This window comes from Anas platyrhynchos, chromosome 22 (assembly GCF_047663525.1).
Source record: "Anas platyrhynchos isolate ZD024472 breed Pekin duck chromosome 22, IASCAAS_PekinDuck_T2T, whole genome shotgun sequence".
Classification (NCBI taxonomy): domain Eukaryota; kingdom Metazoa; phylum Chordata; class Aves; order Anseriformes; family Anatidae; genus Anas; species Anas platyrhynchos.
The window spans coordinates 6,632,993-6,647,875 of NC_092608.1; the positions used below are offsets into that span (position 1 = coordinate 6,632,993).

A 14,883-nucleotide genomic window follows, 5' to 3' on the forward strand; every position below is an offset into this window, starting at 1 on the left:
GAGGTCCAAATCCTAGTATTGCACCTGCAAAAGCTTCTCTGCTGCAGCAGCTCTGCTGGCCTGTTTGTGCTCCACTCCCCAAACCCCCTGGGCTGTGTTTCTGGACACATCTGCAGGGGATCATCGTTTCCACCAGGTCTGCTCCCCAGTACTAGTGAGGAAAGGAAAACCAGGTTGTCAACAGCCACCCACCAATGTGGCAGAGAAGGGGCTGGTGAGCTACGGTGGATAGAACTGAAAGGCTGAGACCTCAGTGAGGATGCCCAGGCAGCCTAGTGCTTAATGCAGTAACCTCCATTAGTACAGTCTGCTCTTGCTCCATCCTGGAATGGTTCCTCAGGGCATATTTTGGACAGAGCTGGGCTACGTACCTTCAAAGATTTTGTTTTAACTGCAAAACAGACCTCCATTACTTGTCTCCAGTGAAGCTCAAGTTGCATCAAAAGTAGGTGGAGTTGTCATGTTCCCAATAGTCTGAACTGCAACTCCTGGAGTTTATAGGACTGATCTTGCTAAATCCAGCCCATTTTCACCATACACCAGTGAAAGGTCCACATGGCACTGAGTGAACTGGGGGCACTGCCACCTTGCCAGCCTCACCCTGCCTTCATCCATGAGGAGGGGAGCACCTGAGGAGGGCGGAGGTGCTTCCTGGAGCACTGGGGCATGCTGCACCCATTCCCGCAATTAAAATCTGACATGCAATCGTGGTCTCCCTGCAGCTGGTGACAGCATGGGTTTCTCCATCTTTTCCTGCCTCCTGGCTCTTCAACAAAGCTCCCTTCCTTAGGAGGACACTACACAGCCTAAAAACATCACCTTGATGAAAAGGGTATCTCCATCCTTGCCAGGGTCTTTCCTTTTCAGCCCATCCCTTTTATTGTGGCAATTCCTACCTTAATACAGATTCTGCAAACCCTCTCCCACTCCAGTACCCAGAGAGATGCTCTCCAAATGTGAACAGAGCTTGGGCCCTAAAGAGAGGGGAAATAAAAGGCACTAAGAGCCACCCACACAGAATCACAGAATTTCTAGGTTGGAAGAGACCTCAAGATCATCGAGTCCAACCTCTAACCTAACACTAACAGTCCCCACTAAACCATATCCCTAAGCTCTACATCTAAACGTCTTTTGAAGACTTCCAGGGATGGTGACTCCACCACCTCCTGGCATGGCACAGCCCCTCCAGGAACAGATGGGACCATCCCTCACAGTTACATTCGGGAAAGGGAGCATTATCTGCTCGTTTCTGAGGGCATGACACTGGGTGGCCAGACTGGAGTTTTGCAAGGACTCTGCCTCGCCCAGGGAATGCTTGATCCAAACACACTTGAAAATAGTTCACTGGTTTCCAGCCAAGGTGCCTGGGTTCCCTCCTCAATCACAAAGTCCATGTCCGAGCTCGCATTCCTTCAGTCCAGAAGCAGTCCTGGAGGCCACGAAATGTTAGATCAAGGGTCACCTAGTGGCAACAGAACCGATGAAGGTTTGCACAATCCTGCAGAGACCCCACACGGTACCTACAGGAGTGGAACCCAATCTCCAGACAGGGACTCTTGAGTACGGCCAGGCCTGGGCAGCAGCTGCTGCGCAGTCCCCGCTCCCACATGGGGCCCAGATGCTGCATCCTTGGGGTTGGTTTTCCTTTTAGCAGCTCTCCCTCCTCCTCCTAAATTGAACACAGCAGAAAGTTGAAGGGAACCGTGGCTTTCCCATGCCCTGCACCCTCCTGCACTGATCTCTGGTTCGGTGTCTGGGTATAAACGGCCTCTCCCCCATCAGCACTGAAGATCCTACTGCCAAAAACCAGACAGGCATCAGAGCACTGAGAAATGGAAGTCAGAACTAATTTATTTAAGAAAAAAAAAAAAAAAACTTGTAAAAAGGAGGGGGGCGCATCGATTACAAGCTTTGGAAGCTTTTGTCAGGACAGTGCCAAAGAAATTAGCTTTATACAACAGAGAAAGGGGTAGCAGGAGGGGCCCGGGGCCATTCCCCCACCCTGAGCCTCCCCAGACCTGCATCTGCAGCAGGGTCCACAGCAGTCCCCTGTCAGGGTACACCAGCATCCCGGGACTCGTCCCCTTTCTCCCTCCACCACAATTAAAGTGCAGCAGGGAAAGGGGGAAGAGGGGCTGGCTCCCACCCAGACCACCCCAGCACAGGCCACAAAATGTGAAGCCCCAGTGCCCATGGCACGATGCAGCTCCCTCGTCCCTGTGAGCTACGTGGTGACCCTGAGGACCAGCAAGGAAAGGGTTCTCACCACCACAGTTCCCAGCAATTTCACACACAGCCCCAGAGGCAAATCCAGGGGAAAAAAAAAATACTCCCTACAAGCTTCCTAACACAAAGGCACTGGGATTGAATTAAGACCCAGCAAGTGCCAGGAGGAACAGCACTTCCCTGCTGTGCCCAGGTGTCCCTTGGCAGGCAGGGGAGGTGGGAGGAAGAAGGGACACCCCCATCCTGCGTGCCCCAAGAGAGATGTGCCTCTCACTCGGGGTTGTGGAGAAACTGCATCCCTTCTTCCTCCACCTCAGGCAAGAGCCATTTGCAATAGAAAAACCCAAAAAACTCAGCAAGGGCACCACAGCAGGTTCAGGATCCTGCAGACAGCGCCTGGAGAGCCCAGCTCAGCTCCTGCTCTCAGCCAATGCCCCCTCTGCCGGGGTCCCCGGTCCTCTCAATTTATTATTACTATTATGTGCAAGTAGTTTTGCGTCAGAACCCCCCCCAGCCCTCCTCTCTCGCCCTGCAGCTCCAGCCCCACGCCTGCACCTCAGCCCTGCTTGTGCCCCAGAAGGTTCCTCCGGCCCTGGGGTGTTGTGGAGAGCAAAGCGTGAGGGTAGCTATTAGACAGGAAAGACTCCACCACCCCCCCTCCCTCCCCAAACCCTGGCCCTCTCCCTCGCACGCACCCCCTGCCCGCGCTGCCAGCTGCAAGGACAGTCCGTGAGGGCCAGGTTACTCGTCGCCCTCCTCCTCGTGGTGGTGGTGGCTGGAAGCAGGAGGCTCTTCCACCTCCTGTTGGTGGTGGGCATAGTGATGGGGGCTGGGGCCCTCCGCAGGCATGTTCTCCTCTGTGTTCAGGTAGACGTTGAACAGGGCTCCCTCGTGGCTTGGCTCCTTGCCGCAAGCCTGGCAGCTACAGTGAAGTATCTTCTCCACCAGCTTGTCAACCCTGGGGATTTCGTCATTGCCTGGGCAGTCCAGTGTCACCTGGAGAGAGGGATGAGGAGGCAGCAAGCCTGAGTGCACAGGCTTGACACCCCAGTGGCAATCCTGAGCCACATCGTGCCCTGCAGACTCGGGGTGTTTTAAGGCAGAAGTGATGGCTTTCTACCCAAATAAGCCTCTGTGGTCAGTCTGTAAGGCAAGGGTGCTCTGGGAACATCTCACAGGTCACGAGCTGCATGGACCCATTTTACCATCCAGGAAATGAAATGACTCAAGTGGGACACTGCTCCCAGGTACAACTGGCACAGAAATAGCAGCAGTAGCTGCAAAGGCCACCCAGAAGACACATTGCTGAGTTATCGCAGCTAAGTTGGCCAAAGCCATCTGCCCAAATGTCTGAGTCAAAAGCAAAGCAGAGAACTGAAGCCCTGGGTGCCTGGGCCTGCCCCAGAAGCAGGGTTTATGACCCTTCCAGGATCAACGATGGCATGAAACGTGCAGAGATGCTGGGAGGTCTGAGGGTGACTGGCAGATGGACTGTGGGAAGCACTTCTGGACAGCCTAGAAGGTAAAAACTCCCAAGTGAGGGGAGGCGACAAAGGGAGTGGTGGAGAGAAGAGGCACAAGGGATGGATAATGCAGGGACTGACGAAGGAAGCTTCTGCAAACAGTGACAAATGCACCATTCATCACAGCAGCCACATTGCTTCCAGCAGCCCCTTCCACCCAGGCATCTCAAGGAAGAGGAGAGTCACCTGAGAGATACCGTGGAAGGAAACTACAAGCGAAAAAACCTCAGGGAAGGAGAATGACTTGTCCCAAAGTGGTGGCAGAGCAGACCTCAGAACCCCTGAGCAAGGAGCATAAAAGGCCATGGGGCAGGCACGGATACTCACAATTTCCCACATGGACTGGGCTGGCATGCAGGAGTCGCAGTGAACCAGGGACTCTGTGGACTGAGGGAAGGTGTTAGGGACGCTGTAGCTGAAACACTGTCCCAGGCAGGCCCTGTGAAGACAAGAGGAGGGATGAGGGCTCAGGGTAGGTGCCTGCTCTTCCCAACAAAGGCAGAAAGAGATCTGACTTTCTGCTGAAACAGGCAGAAAGCATCAGGGCAGAGGCAGAACATGCTTGGCTTCCCATGTGAGTGGCAGTCCCCACAGCGATGATGGCAAATCATCAGCAAATGAAAACCAGCTGTTTACAGCTCTGTGCTGAGAGTGGAGCCATACCTGTTCTGGATGGACTTGGACTCGCAGCCGCTGTGCCCCACGATCTGGGTGATGTTCTTCGCCTCGCACCAAGCACTCTTGTCTGGGAAGAGGGCGAGCTTGTTTATGGGGGGCGGTGCAGCCAGAAGCAGCGCTGGGAAGAGGGCACCAACCACGAACCGTAGCATCATGGCCAGCTCTGATGAAAACCTACAGCTGAAGTCAGAGGAAAGCATTAGAAGGAAGCGGAATGGGCAAGCCAGCCCATTTCTCTGACCTCGTGGCAGTTCTTGTTTGGGTCACACAAAGGGACGTCCTCCCAGTGTGTTGGTACACACATCTCCCTCCCCAGGTACTGCACAGGGAGCAAGACATGGTCTGCCTCTCCCTTGTTCAAAACCAGCTCTGGGGCTGAGGCAGATGCCTGCACTACCTCTCCTGAGCCTTGTGCCAGGAGTAACAGCAGGCTTTTCACCATTTCTTACCCAAGACTGGGCTGGAAGAAGTTTGCAAAACAAAAGCGTCACCACCACAGGCCATGCCAGGTTGGAAGAGTCATGGACCACAGAAATGTTTGTATTTGAGGAAGGTGCGGACCTCCCCACTTCCTTTTCTCCCACCTTAAAAACCAAAGCTGTCCTTGCTGCAAGCCTTCCCAGAAAAAAAGGGAAAGAAAAAAGGGAAAGAAAGCTTTCACAGGAAAATAAAATCGTTCTTCTCCTCACAGTGTGCAGCAGGTGTCGCTGCAAGGCAGCAGCAAGCAGGGAAATGTGGAAACCTCTCTCCAGAGGCAGGAAACCACAGAAATGACCAATATATCATTTGTTTTTATAGAGCCATTCCAATTCAGCAGCAAGGCTGTCGAACCGTTGCTCTGAGGACAGGAACTCAGTTTGCAAACAAGAAGGGGTCCTTCCAACACCAAGCATAAACCTCACTCGCAAAGGTGGTCAGCCAAGGAGGTTCCTTACCACCCCAGAGAAATCCCACACAGGGTTTCCTTGCAGGCCAGCTGTGTTCTCGAGCCAAGGTGCCTGCATTAACACTCCCAATCACTGGGGAAAGGCACATGGAAAAGCATCACAGAAACAGGGATTTTTTTTTTCCTTTGTGGGGTTTGGATCAAGTCGCAGTGAAAGGCAGATATTTATACTTCCGAAAATATTTGTTAGAACCATGTTATTTAATTTTTCCTTCTATTTGTTTAACCAGACAAAGATCCAAAGCCCACAAAAAGCCCACACTGGAATGATTCCTGTTGACTCCCACGGCTCCTGGGCCCAGCCCTATAATGGAGAGGAAAAATGCCTTGTTTATCGGACACGGGTGTCAGGGGCAGCTCCGCACAGGGCACTCCCAGCTGGGCGTTCCCCAGTTGCTTCATCTGTCTGTCACTGCTGCCTCCTTGGCCAGAGGACCACCGTGCTCATCTGGACACTTGGGCTGGCTGGCCTGCTAATGAACTCTTGCAACGCAGCTGAGGTGCTTTAAGGTCACTACGGGAGAAAGAGTTTTGCCCTCTCACTCCCTCCACTGAGCCCAACCTCCTGGGCCTGAAGCAAGAAGTGCTCTTCATGAGGGCTGCAGGAGAGAGATGCTTCCCGACCCTCCATCCCAACAAAGGAAAGCAAAGGGCATCCCTCCTCTCTAGCCCCCCGATTTCTGAAGGAATCAGGTCAGGGGTTCTGCTAATTTATCTCATTTCCTGACTGTAAGGGAACCCCACTGACATAATGCACACCCACCTTTTCTGGCCTGGCTTCCTAACCCTCAGATGCAGCCCCGGCACTTGTTCATGTGAATCCCACAGATCCCTGGTGAGAATACCCACACAAAGCATGCTTTGCAAGTTTTGTTTGGAGACAAGCAGAGGGCTTTAGCCCCTGAACTTGCATTGTTGTTAATGAGAGCAGTGTGGTTTGATACATTTGTCCCACAGACAATTCTTAGGGCTCCTTTCTGTTCCCTGCGATTTTTTTCCATTTCAGTAGGGAAATTCTGCAATTTCTGCTAAGAATTACACAGCAAAGCTGCATACACACTTGGTTTGTTTGGTTTGCTGCAATGAGCATCACTCATTCCTCAAATGCCAGCAGCTCTGTGCTGAGGAATACCACTCCCAAAGACAAGCCTGAGATCAGAGCTGGGATGTGACCCAAACAGCAATTGCAAACCCCCTGGGGAAGAGATGAAATTCCTCAGGAGTCAGCACACAAGTTCACTTCCACATGCCCAATTAGAGAGCAATTTCCTTCCTTCCAAAGAAGGTGGTGGCTGTTTGCTTTCCCAGGTTCCTCTGCAGCTATACCCGGTGGCAAAGAGCCGAGCGGCTCTGACAGCCCCGCTTCCCTGGGACCTTTCTTCCCCCGGAGGGAGATGCTCAGCAGAAATGTGCTGCAGCCCTGGTCAGCAGGCACAGAGGCAGAAAGGATCATCCCAGAGCATCCAGGCTCCTGTCTCTGATATCAAGAAGATGGGTGAGGCTGTGCTCTGCTAAGGCGCCGGCCCTGGCCTAGATTCAGGAAAGCACTTAAACATATGCTTAAGCCCCTTCCTGAGCAGGGATGTCTTGTAATTGGGGCCCCCAGCATCACAGAGCTGGTCTGGTTTGCAGAGGGGCTGCAGGAGCACAGGGCACCATGGCAGGGCTGGAGCAACCACCAGGGCACCGTGTGGCTGAGCCCTGCAAACTCTCACTGATCTCAGGCTGTTAACAGGCCACATCCGCGTGGTGTTTTCCTTCTCCTAAGAATGCCCTGGAACCCGCAGGCCCACATTTCTAGTAAGTAACGAGGTTTACGCCAGTGCCTAGGAAAACATCTGATGCAGCTGAGTTTGGGAGGGAGCTGGGGCTGGAAACAGCCTGCTCGCGACTACGGCGTGTTCTCTGGCATAGTTCGAACCAGTCATGCGAACAGAGCACCGCTAAAACCATTCATCTGACAGCAGCCACAGGGCAGGAGACAAAAGCACCATATTCCTTCTTCCCCCCTGGCTGGGAAGGGGAAGGAAAAAGGAAGATGAGGCACCCGAGCAGGTTTGCAAACTCCTGATTAAATAAAGGCATTGAGCACATTCCTCCATGACAAGCTAAATTACATGTTGCGGCTCCTCAAGGAACAAGTGTGTGCTCCCCCGTGCTGACCCCAGCCCCGACCTGCAGGTGGGAGTGAACACTTCCCCACACACAGGAGCTTCTTTCTCCTCGCCCCAGGGCACTTTTTTTTAATTTTTTTCTGGCTAGTCAAAGCTTTTCAAGCACAAAGTTCAGCTCAGTTCCGGCAGGCCTATCATCCCCAAGGGTGTCCCATCTTTGCTCTGCTCGACCTACACCGCAGCTTCCTCCAGTGTCCTGTCCCCAGCAGTTCCTGGGGCTATTCTGGCTCAGTGTCAGGCCCCTAACAGGGGATAGCTACCTGGGTCTCCCCTGGAGCTGGAAGACGCCACGTGCTTCACCCTTCTCAGGCCACACATCGCATCGGGGTCATTCACCACCCAATAGGGCTGCATCCAGAAAAACAAACAGAAAGAAAAAAACACACTCCTATCACAGCCCCGGGTCCTTTCCCAGATGAAGAAGAAGGCAAAATGACTCAGCCCTGGAGCCTGGCACATCCCGGACTCCAGAGACAAACAACACGCACGCAGCTGCAGCCCTGCAGTGAGCGGCCCCTGAGCCCTTTTCCAGCCTGTCCCCGTGCCCGTGGAGCTTGAGGAGCAAAATGTCCGTGGCTGAGAGGTCTCAGCTGCCAGCTCCACGTCCCTCCGAGTTCTGGAGATTGTGGCAGGGGACGTGCTGCCAGCTGAGCCTCCCATCGGCACAGCTCTGAGGCCTGGTGGCAGACATTTGGTGTCAGCTCCAGTGCCAGCAGCCCCGAGGACATTCAAAGTCCTGCAAGGACAGTCGCCGACGATGCCTGGGAAAATCTATGTTGTGCTGTTGGCCAGAGGACAATCACGGGAATTACCTCCAAGACCTCGTTCCCACCATCCAGCCCACAGCTGTTTCCAGCCACTTGGAAAACAAACACTTCTGGAGGAAAATAAAACAGATCTAATCAGTTTTACCCTCTTTTTCCAGAGGGAAGTTTACACTATAATACAAGACAAGCCTGCAGGTGGAAACGGGGAACGTTTCATGAGTAGTTTAATATATTTATATGTATTTTTCTTATCCAGGATCTTGCAATTTTGCCAAATACATAGAAATATATACACGGGTATGTTGTGCTCATGGCCACACATGCAGCATCGCAGGTTCTGCGAGACAAGAAACCCCTAAGCTTCATAAATATTGCTTAGCTAAGGCTCAAAGCCCACAGATACAGCACAGAGAGTGTCAGCTCCATACTGTAGCTAAGGAAAACGAGGTACAGAGCAGGGCAGTGGCTTTACCTCAGTGTCTAACTCAGTGACTGAAGTCTTTGCATGAGATGCCTGAGACACCAGTCCAAATCCATGGGTCAAAAAGCATCTCCGTGCCTCAGTTTCCCTGCCTGTAACACCAGGGGCAGGGACCACCTTACACCGGGTGAACTGATGGCTGCAGAGGGAGTGGGAAAGCAGAGGAAGGCCGGCTCACCACTGTGCTGATCCGGCCGTGCCTGCTCAGCAGAGGTTTATCTTGCAGTTTCTCCTTTCTTCGGGCTTGTTTGGTTTTTCAAACTGACTCTCAAAGCCAGCAACTGCTTTTCTAAAGGCAATACACTTCTTTCCTCAGCCCCTTTGGTCTGAAGAAGAGTAAGCAGGAGCTCTCCTGGGAGATCTGTCCAGACTGGGTTGTTCCAGGAGTTTGCTCTCTTCTTTGGTAATTAAACATCAGGGCTTGATTTTCAGATGTACTCAAATCCCCAAAGTCCCACCAAGATACTTGTGAGCGAGACATTTTAAAGTGCACAAGACTACGCTTCTAAAAAAGGCAAGAGATTATCTAGCACCTAAAAGGAAGCAAAGCCACATGAAGTCTCTGATTTGGTGACAAGTGGGAAGAAGCATGTATCAGTCCCAGAAAGAGCCCGTGTGGCTCTCCACTGACACAGGATTTTGTCTGTACAGTAACTTCTGCACACTGCCGGGAATTGCCTCATCTCAACTCAAATAATATTTGCTTAAGCAGAACGAAAAATATTTTAGGCCAGCCTTAGTAGGAAAAGTTAAAATCTGAACTGGGAAAGCCTGAAAGGTTGCTGTGAAAAAAAAAATCAAAACAAGTGATTTAATACTTTCCCTTTAATTCCCCCCCCCTTTCATTTTCTTTCCTTTTCTTTCCTTTTCTTTCCCTCTCTATTTTCTTTTTTCTTTTCTTTCCTTTTCTTCTCTTTTCTTTTCTTTTCTTTTCTTTTCTTTTCTTTTCTTTTCTTTTCTTTTCTTTTCTTTTCTTTTCTTTTCTTTTCTTTTCTTTTCTTTTCTTTTCTTTTCCATTTAGTTAAAACTTTGATATCTCTATATTTTAAAATTTAAAACAAAGTACAGGATTCTTTAGGGGGCTTCATTGTTGTGCCAGTAATATCATAAACTAATTTGGTCGACGTCATGATAATATCGCCAGGAGGGAGGGAAGAGAACTATGCACTGAAAATGTCTAGAGGTAAATCTTCAGGACAGCAAGATAGATGAGTGCTTAACTGAACACAGAAACCTCATCTAAACTGAGAACTTCAGTCTGGCTTTGCTGAGCTGCAAAATCTGGGAAGAAATCACCAAAAAAAATAAAAAGGGAACTACCATAGGAAGATGTGTGATATTTAACATGCACAAGAATCAATCCCAAAGACTTTTGATAGTGGAAAAAAAGTCGTGTCATTTCTCACTGTGAATCTGTCTGTCTCTGCTCTTTTCACAGACAGGAGATATTACAGCTTCTCTTCCCATAACATATTAATTTCCACTCAATCATAGTTGGGTGATTTACACAAATAAAGCAGAAATAGAGAAAAGCAGTGCAGTGTTTTTAAACTCTCCCTTCCCCACTTTGACCAGAATTTCAGAACAGTTCACTAAATTGAGACTTTAAATCTGGCTTCTTGACCATGCACCGAGCACTTGAGAAACTCAATTTATACAGCTAGAAAAAAAAAAAAAAAAAAAAACTGCAAGCTCCTATACCTATAAAAGTCATTGGAAAGCTCCCTATGGACTTAGGCTTAGAACGGTGTCCTAAAGGAGCTCTGATGAAAAAGGGACATGCTAATGGCCTGTGGAGGAGGCAAGAGTAATATAAGCAATTTCTGGTAATTTATTTCAATTGCTCAATTTCTTCAGCATTAAGCACAATCACGGCCAGGAAAATGCATCAGCCTAAAGCACTGGAATACATGCCTCATACCACCCTCCTCTGCTCCCTTTCTTCTTCAAGCATCTGCTTAAAATGCAGCCCCAAAGAGCAGCAGGGTAAGGCCGGGCGTGCTGTGGGGCAAGGAAACCAGTTTTGGGGAGCAGCAGGAGCAGGGTTCCCTGGAAAACCACAGCAAGGGAGCACGTGTGGGCTCTGCCTATGCCCGTACCCGAGGAAGGATTGTCCTGCGACATGCTTTGGCTGGAAGAATCCCCCGTGGTAGGTTGTACTGCAAATAATACGAGATCCGGGTGCTTTCAAACACAGCTGTTTGCAGCCTTTTAGCCAGGGGCCTCGCTCGCATGCCCGGACCTGAGTGAGGCGCAGCTCCCTCCTGCGCTTCCCCGGAGCTGGTGTTTCCCACACAGCGTCCCACGCACGCACTGCCACCGAGCAGGCAGCCGGCACAGGCAGCGCTTTCAGCCCACACAATCTGGAGGCATCAGCCAGAGGTCTGGCCGTGCAGGAGCTCGGTAGGTGCCCAAGTGCAAAGCGTGGGTCCAAACCCTTTGAAAATCCCATGAAATTCCCCAAATAATGTGCAATTTTTCAGCTTCAGCTGGGCTGCCCTCCCTGAAGCTGTTTCCTGCAAGCAGCTGGCATGGAAAGCGGCTCCATCCTCCCCCTTGTGCAGCATCTCCAGCCAAAGGCTGACCCGCTACCACTCGCCCCGCTGCGCCTTCCCCAAGCCCCAGCCTGGTGCACTCACGCCGCTTCCCCTTGCAACCGATGCCACAGCCTCTCCCCTCCTTTCTCCGTGAAAACAGCATTCCCAAGGACGGCGGTGAAACCCGTGCTGCCTCTGGGAAGGGTCCTGCGCGTCGCTCACGTTTACTCGTGTTTGATTTGCAAGCCGGCACCAGCCATTTCCCCAGGGAGCGGCGCGGGAGTGCGGCTCCCAGCAGGCCCAGTTCTGCTTTCACTTAGAGTGAGGTAAACTGGGACTGGCTCCTCCGAATGACTCCACTGGTGCAAATGAGATCAGAATCTGGCACCGCTCGTCCTACTCAAAACAAGCCTAACTGGAACCAGATAAAACCAGTTCTAGTAAATAGTGGCCACCGGGATGATTATTTTTTTCATTTCGCACACCCGCAGCGTAAGGCCGCCTCGCAGTCGGAGATGGGAGTTGTCTCGAATGCCAACCACGCTCGCTTTCGGCTTGGTCGGTCATTCATTACCAAACTTGCATAAAAAATCAAGCCGTGTCCTACGCAGCAGGGCTGTGCTCGCAGGATCAGGTTCCAAGCTGCCAGAACAAGAGGTGGAAAGAGGGAAGCAGAATGGGGTTTGCGGCTGGAGCCATGGGTCTCTCCGCGACATTCGGGAACCTTCCTCCTGTTTCCCTGCTTGGGCCATATCCTGGCCACAGCCAAACCAAGAGCACAAATCCAGCTGACTTCAGGGTTGCTGTTTTACCCACTTTTTCAATTTCTGTTTGAGCCAGCCTTCTCGGCGTTGATGACACGAAAACCAGCGCCTGCGCTATTTCCCATAGCACCGACTGCAAAATCTCTAACACCAAAAGATAAAAATATGAGGCACTGCAGAGCCAGAGGCTTTTGGGGGTAACGTAAGAGCTCACAGCCCTGTTGCTATTTTCAATTACTCCCAGACATGCTGGGGGCTGACCTCACACTTGACATTTAGACGGTGTCTCCTAAAACAGCAGGATTGGGCCCAGTAACCACAGTGAAATCAAAGCACGACGCGCTTGCTGGTCTTTCCCCCTCTGGCCAAGCCATCTGAGCCCAGGATCTGTTCCTCTCTGCAGAGAAGAGGGCTCGAGACACATCCCAGCGAGTGACCGAAGCGAGGGCCTGATCCTGTAGCTGTTTCCAAAGCTCAGCTCCAAGTGGCTGCAAAACCGAAACAAAGGTCTGGGCAAACGGCAGGCGCGGCTCTCGGCAGTGCTATCGGAGGCGCAGGAGACAGACAGACAGACAGACAGACAGACAGACTGCCCCTCGTCCCTGCTCCGGTCCTCCTCCAGAAGACCATGCAGACAGCCACCCAGGTTTTTAAGAGCCTGGTCTGAGTGGCTGAGCGATTTCTCTGCCCCAGGCTGTGCTGGAGCCCCTGGGGCTTTGCTTTACCGCAGGGGGTCTCTGAGCTCTGAGGCCGGGCAGGTTTGGAGGAATTTTTTGCAGCAGGGTCTTGCTGGCAGTTTACCGGGAGCAGCGGGAGGCTCAGGGAGGAACAAGCACTCGGAGCTTCTCGAGCAGGCTGTACCAGCTCCACACTGCCTCGGCAATGCCAACACACGCCACGAGCACGGTTACTCCGATAGTGGCAGGTCTTCACGGCTGCCTGAAAAGCAGTTTGGCTTGGGGCCCAATCCTGCACCGCCTGGGCACCCAAAACTCGCTCCAGCTCAGCTACTTTCCCCGCTGCGGAGAGACCGGGCACTCACGGAGGCTTAGCTCGTTCACCCTCTTTGCAAGACCACAAATTCCCCAAGCTGGAATTTGGCTCCGAGAGGTCAAGCCAAGAACCCGGAGACTTCTCAGGGCTGTTTGCAAACACTTGGGATTTTTATACCGAAGGCAAATTCCGTTTCCCATCCTGCGGTTTGCAAATTTGAGGCAAGCTGCCTTTTTTGAAATGGGAAACTGTCTTCAAAAAGCAGAAGTGCCCATTGTGTACAGCCGATTTTTGGCCAGTTGGACATTGCAAGGAGGATGTTAAGTTCTGATGCTAAAAATACAAGGGAAAATGTGAGCCTCGTAATATCCTAGGATCTTCCCCACTCGTTTCAGTGGGGTGCAGATTTTTTTCAAGAGAATCTGTACGGCAAAGTTACGGTGCCCCAACTCCACGAACACTTCACGCAGGCTGAATTTTAAAGTTGATGGGGTTAATCCTATAGAAAACAGCAAGATTGAAGGGCAGAACATAGGTTTCTAAAAGGACGATGCCCTCGTATGATATTAGGAGCCAAATTAAAACACCGGGCATTGTCCAGAACAACTTTAATGCAAGCTGAAAATGAGTGAAAGCATGTTCTGTCCCCAAGAACGTCTCAGAGAAAAAGAGAAATCCCCACTCCACATAAAATGGGGAGATTATTGTATTTTACAAATAAGAATTCCTGCAAAAACATACAGAAACTGAAAAATTATCTTACGATTCAAGAAACAGGTACAGATAGATCAAATATCATCCCTCATAATAATCCAGTAAGCACAGAATCTGTTTGCAGGATATGTGGCTGTAAATCCATGTAAATTCTTTCTCGGCGCAAACTTTTCCAGGAACAAAAGTTGACTGCCTTGCCATCGGGACAATTTCCTCCCCTTACGCTCTCTGAACTCCTACATGTCCTCTGCTGCTCTGGTTAAGCGATAGCAGCGTTTTCCCATCCTCTCCTCCCCACTTTTGTTTGAAACCCAAAGGAAGGACTCTGTCCCACAGATGTGCGACCCCAGCAGCGCGGCTCCCCATACCCAATTCTTTTATTTTATTCCAGCCGGGGCGGCAGTGGAAATAGCTGAACGGTTTGCACAGCAGATCCCCCCGAAGTCCGCCTCATCTGCAACCGATTCCAACCCGTGGCAATACCCTCATCCTCCCGGCCATCAATCACACACAGGGTTTGGGGAGGGGGGGGAGAGGAAGGGCGAGAAAACGAAGCAGAAAATCTCTTGCTGGTGGAGGGGGAGGAAAGCCAAGCAGGTCCGCTCGCTCCGGGGGGGGGGAATCCGGGAGGGAAAGGGAACCGAGGTGCCCCTCTCAGGGGTACTCACCACCAGCAGCACCCGGCCGGCTGCGGGCACATCCCACGGGCTGCGGGGCCGCGGGCGGCTACAGCCCCCCGGTGCCCGGCGGCTGCCGCATCCTCGGCGCCGCGGCCCCCGGAGGAGCAGGGCGGGAGCTGCGGCCTCCCTCCCTCTCTCCCTCCTCCTCCTCCTCGTCGTCGTCCTCCTCCTCCTCCTTTTTTTTTTTCCTCCCTCCCTTCCCCCGGTGCCGGGCTCCGGGCGGTGCCGCCGGCTCTGCCGCTCGCGATTGCACAATCGGGGTGTTGGGTGCGGGGGGGGTGGGAAGAGGAGGGGAAAGGAGGGAGGGAGGGAGGGAAGAGGAGGGAAGGGAGAAGAGAGGGAGGGAAGGGGAAAGGGAGGGGAGGAGGGAGGGGAGAGCCGGCGGCAGGGCGCACACAGC

The 14,883-nt window shown here is 52.1% G+C and overlaps 1 protein-coding gene across 2 annotated transcripts; it reads right to left on the bottom strand.

The window, feature by feature from the left end:
• Positions 1-1,833: 1,833 nt before the first annotated feature.
• On the bottom strand, positions 1,834-14,663 carry NBL1 (NBL1, DAN family BMP antagonist). 2 transcript variants are annotated; one of them, XM_027443041.3, is made up of 4 exons: positions 14,472-14,663; positions 4,413-4,607; positions 4,077-4,188; positions 1,834-3,222 (listed from the first exon to the last, which is right to left on the bottom strand). In XM_027443041.3, exons 1-4 carry the CDS (start codon positions 14,501-14,503, stop codon positions 2,968-2,970), a joined length of 594 nt encoding a protein of 197 aa, XP_027298842.2. In that variant the 5' UTR covers positions 14,504-14,663; the 3' UTR covers positions 1,834-2,967. The 2 variants fall into 2 exon arrangements, with proteins under 2 accessions (XP_027298842.2, XP_027298843.1); XM_027443042.3 differs by lacking the exon at positions 14,472-14,663 and adding an exon at positions 11,435-11,577.
• Between the last annotated feature and the right edge of the window lie 220 nt (positions 14,664-14,883).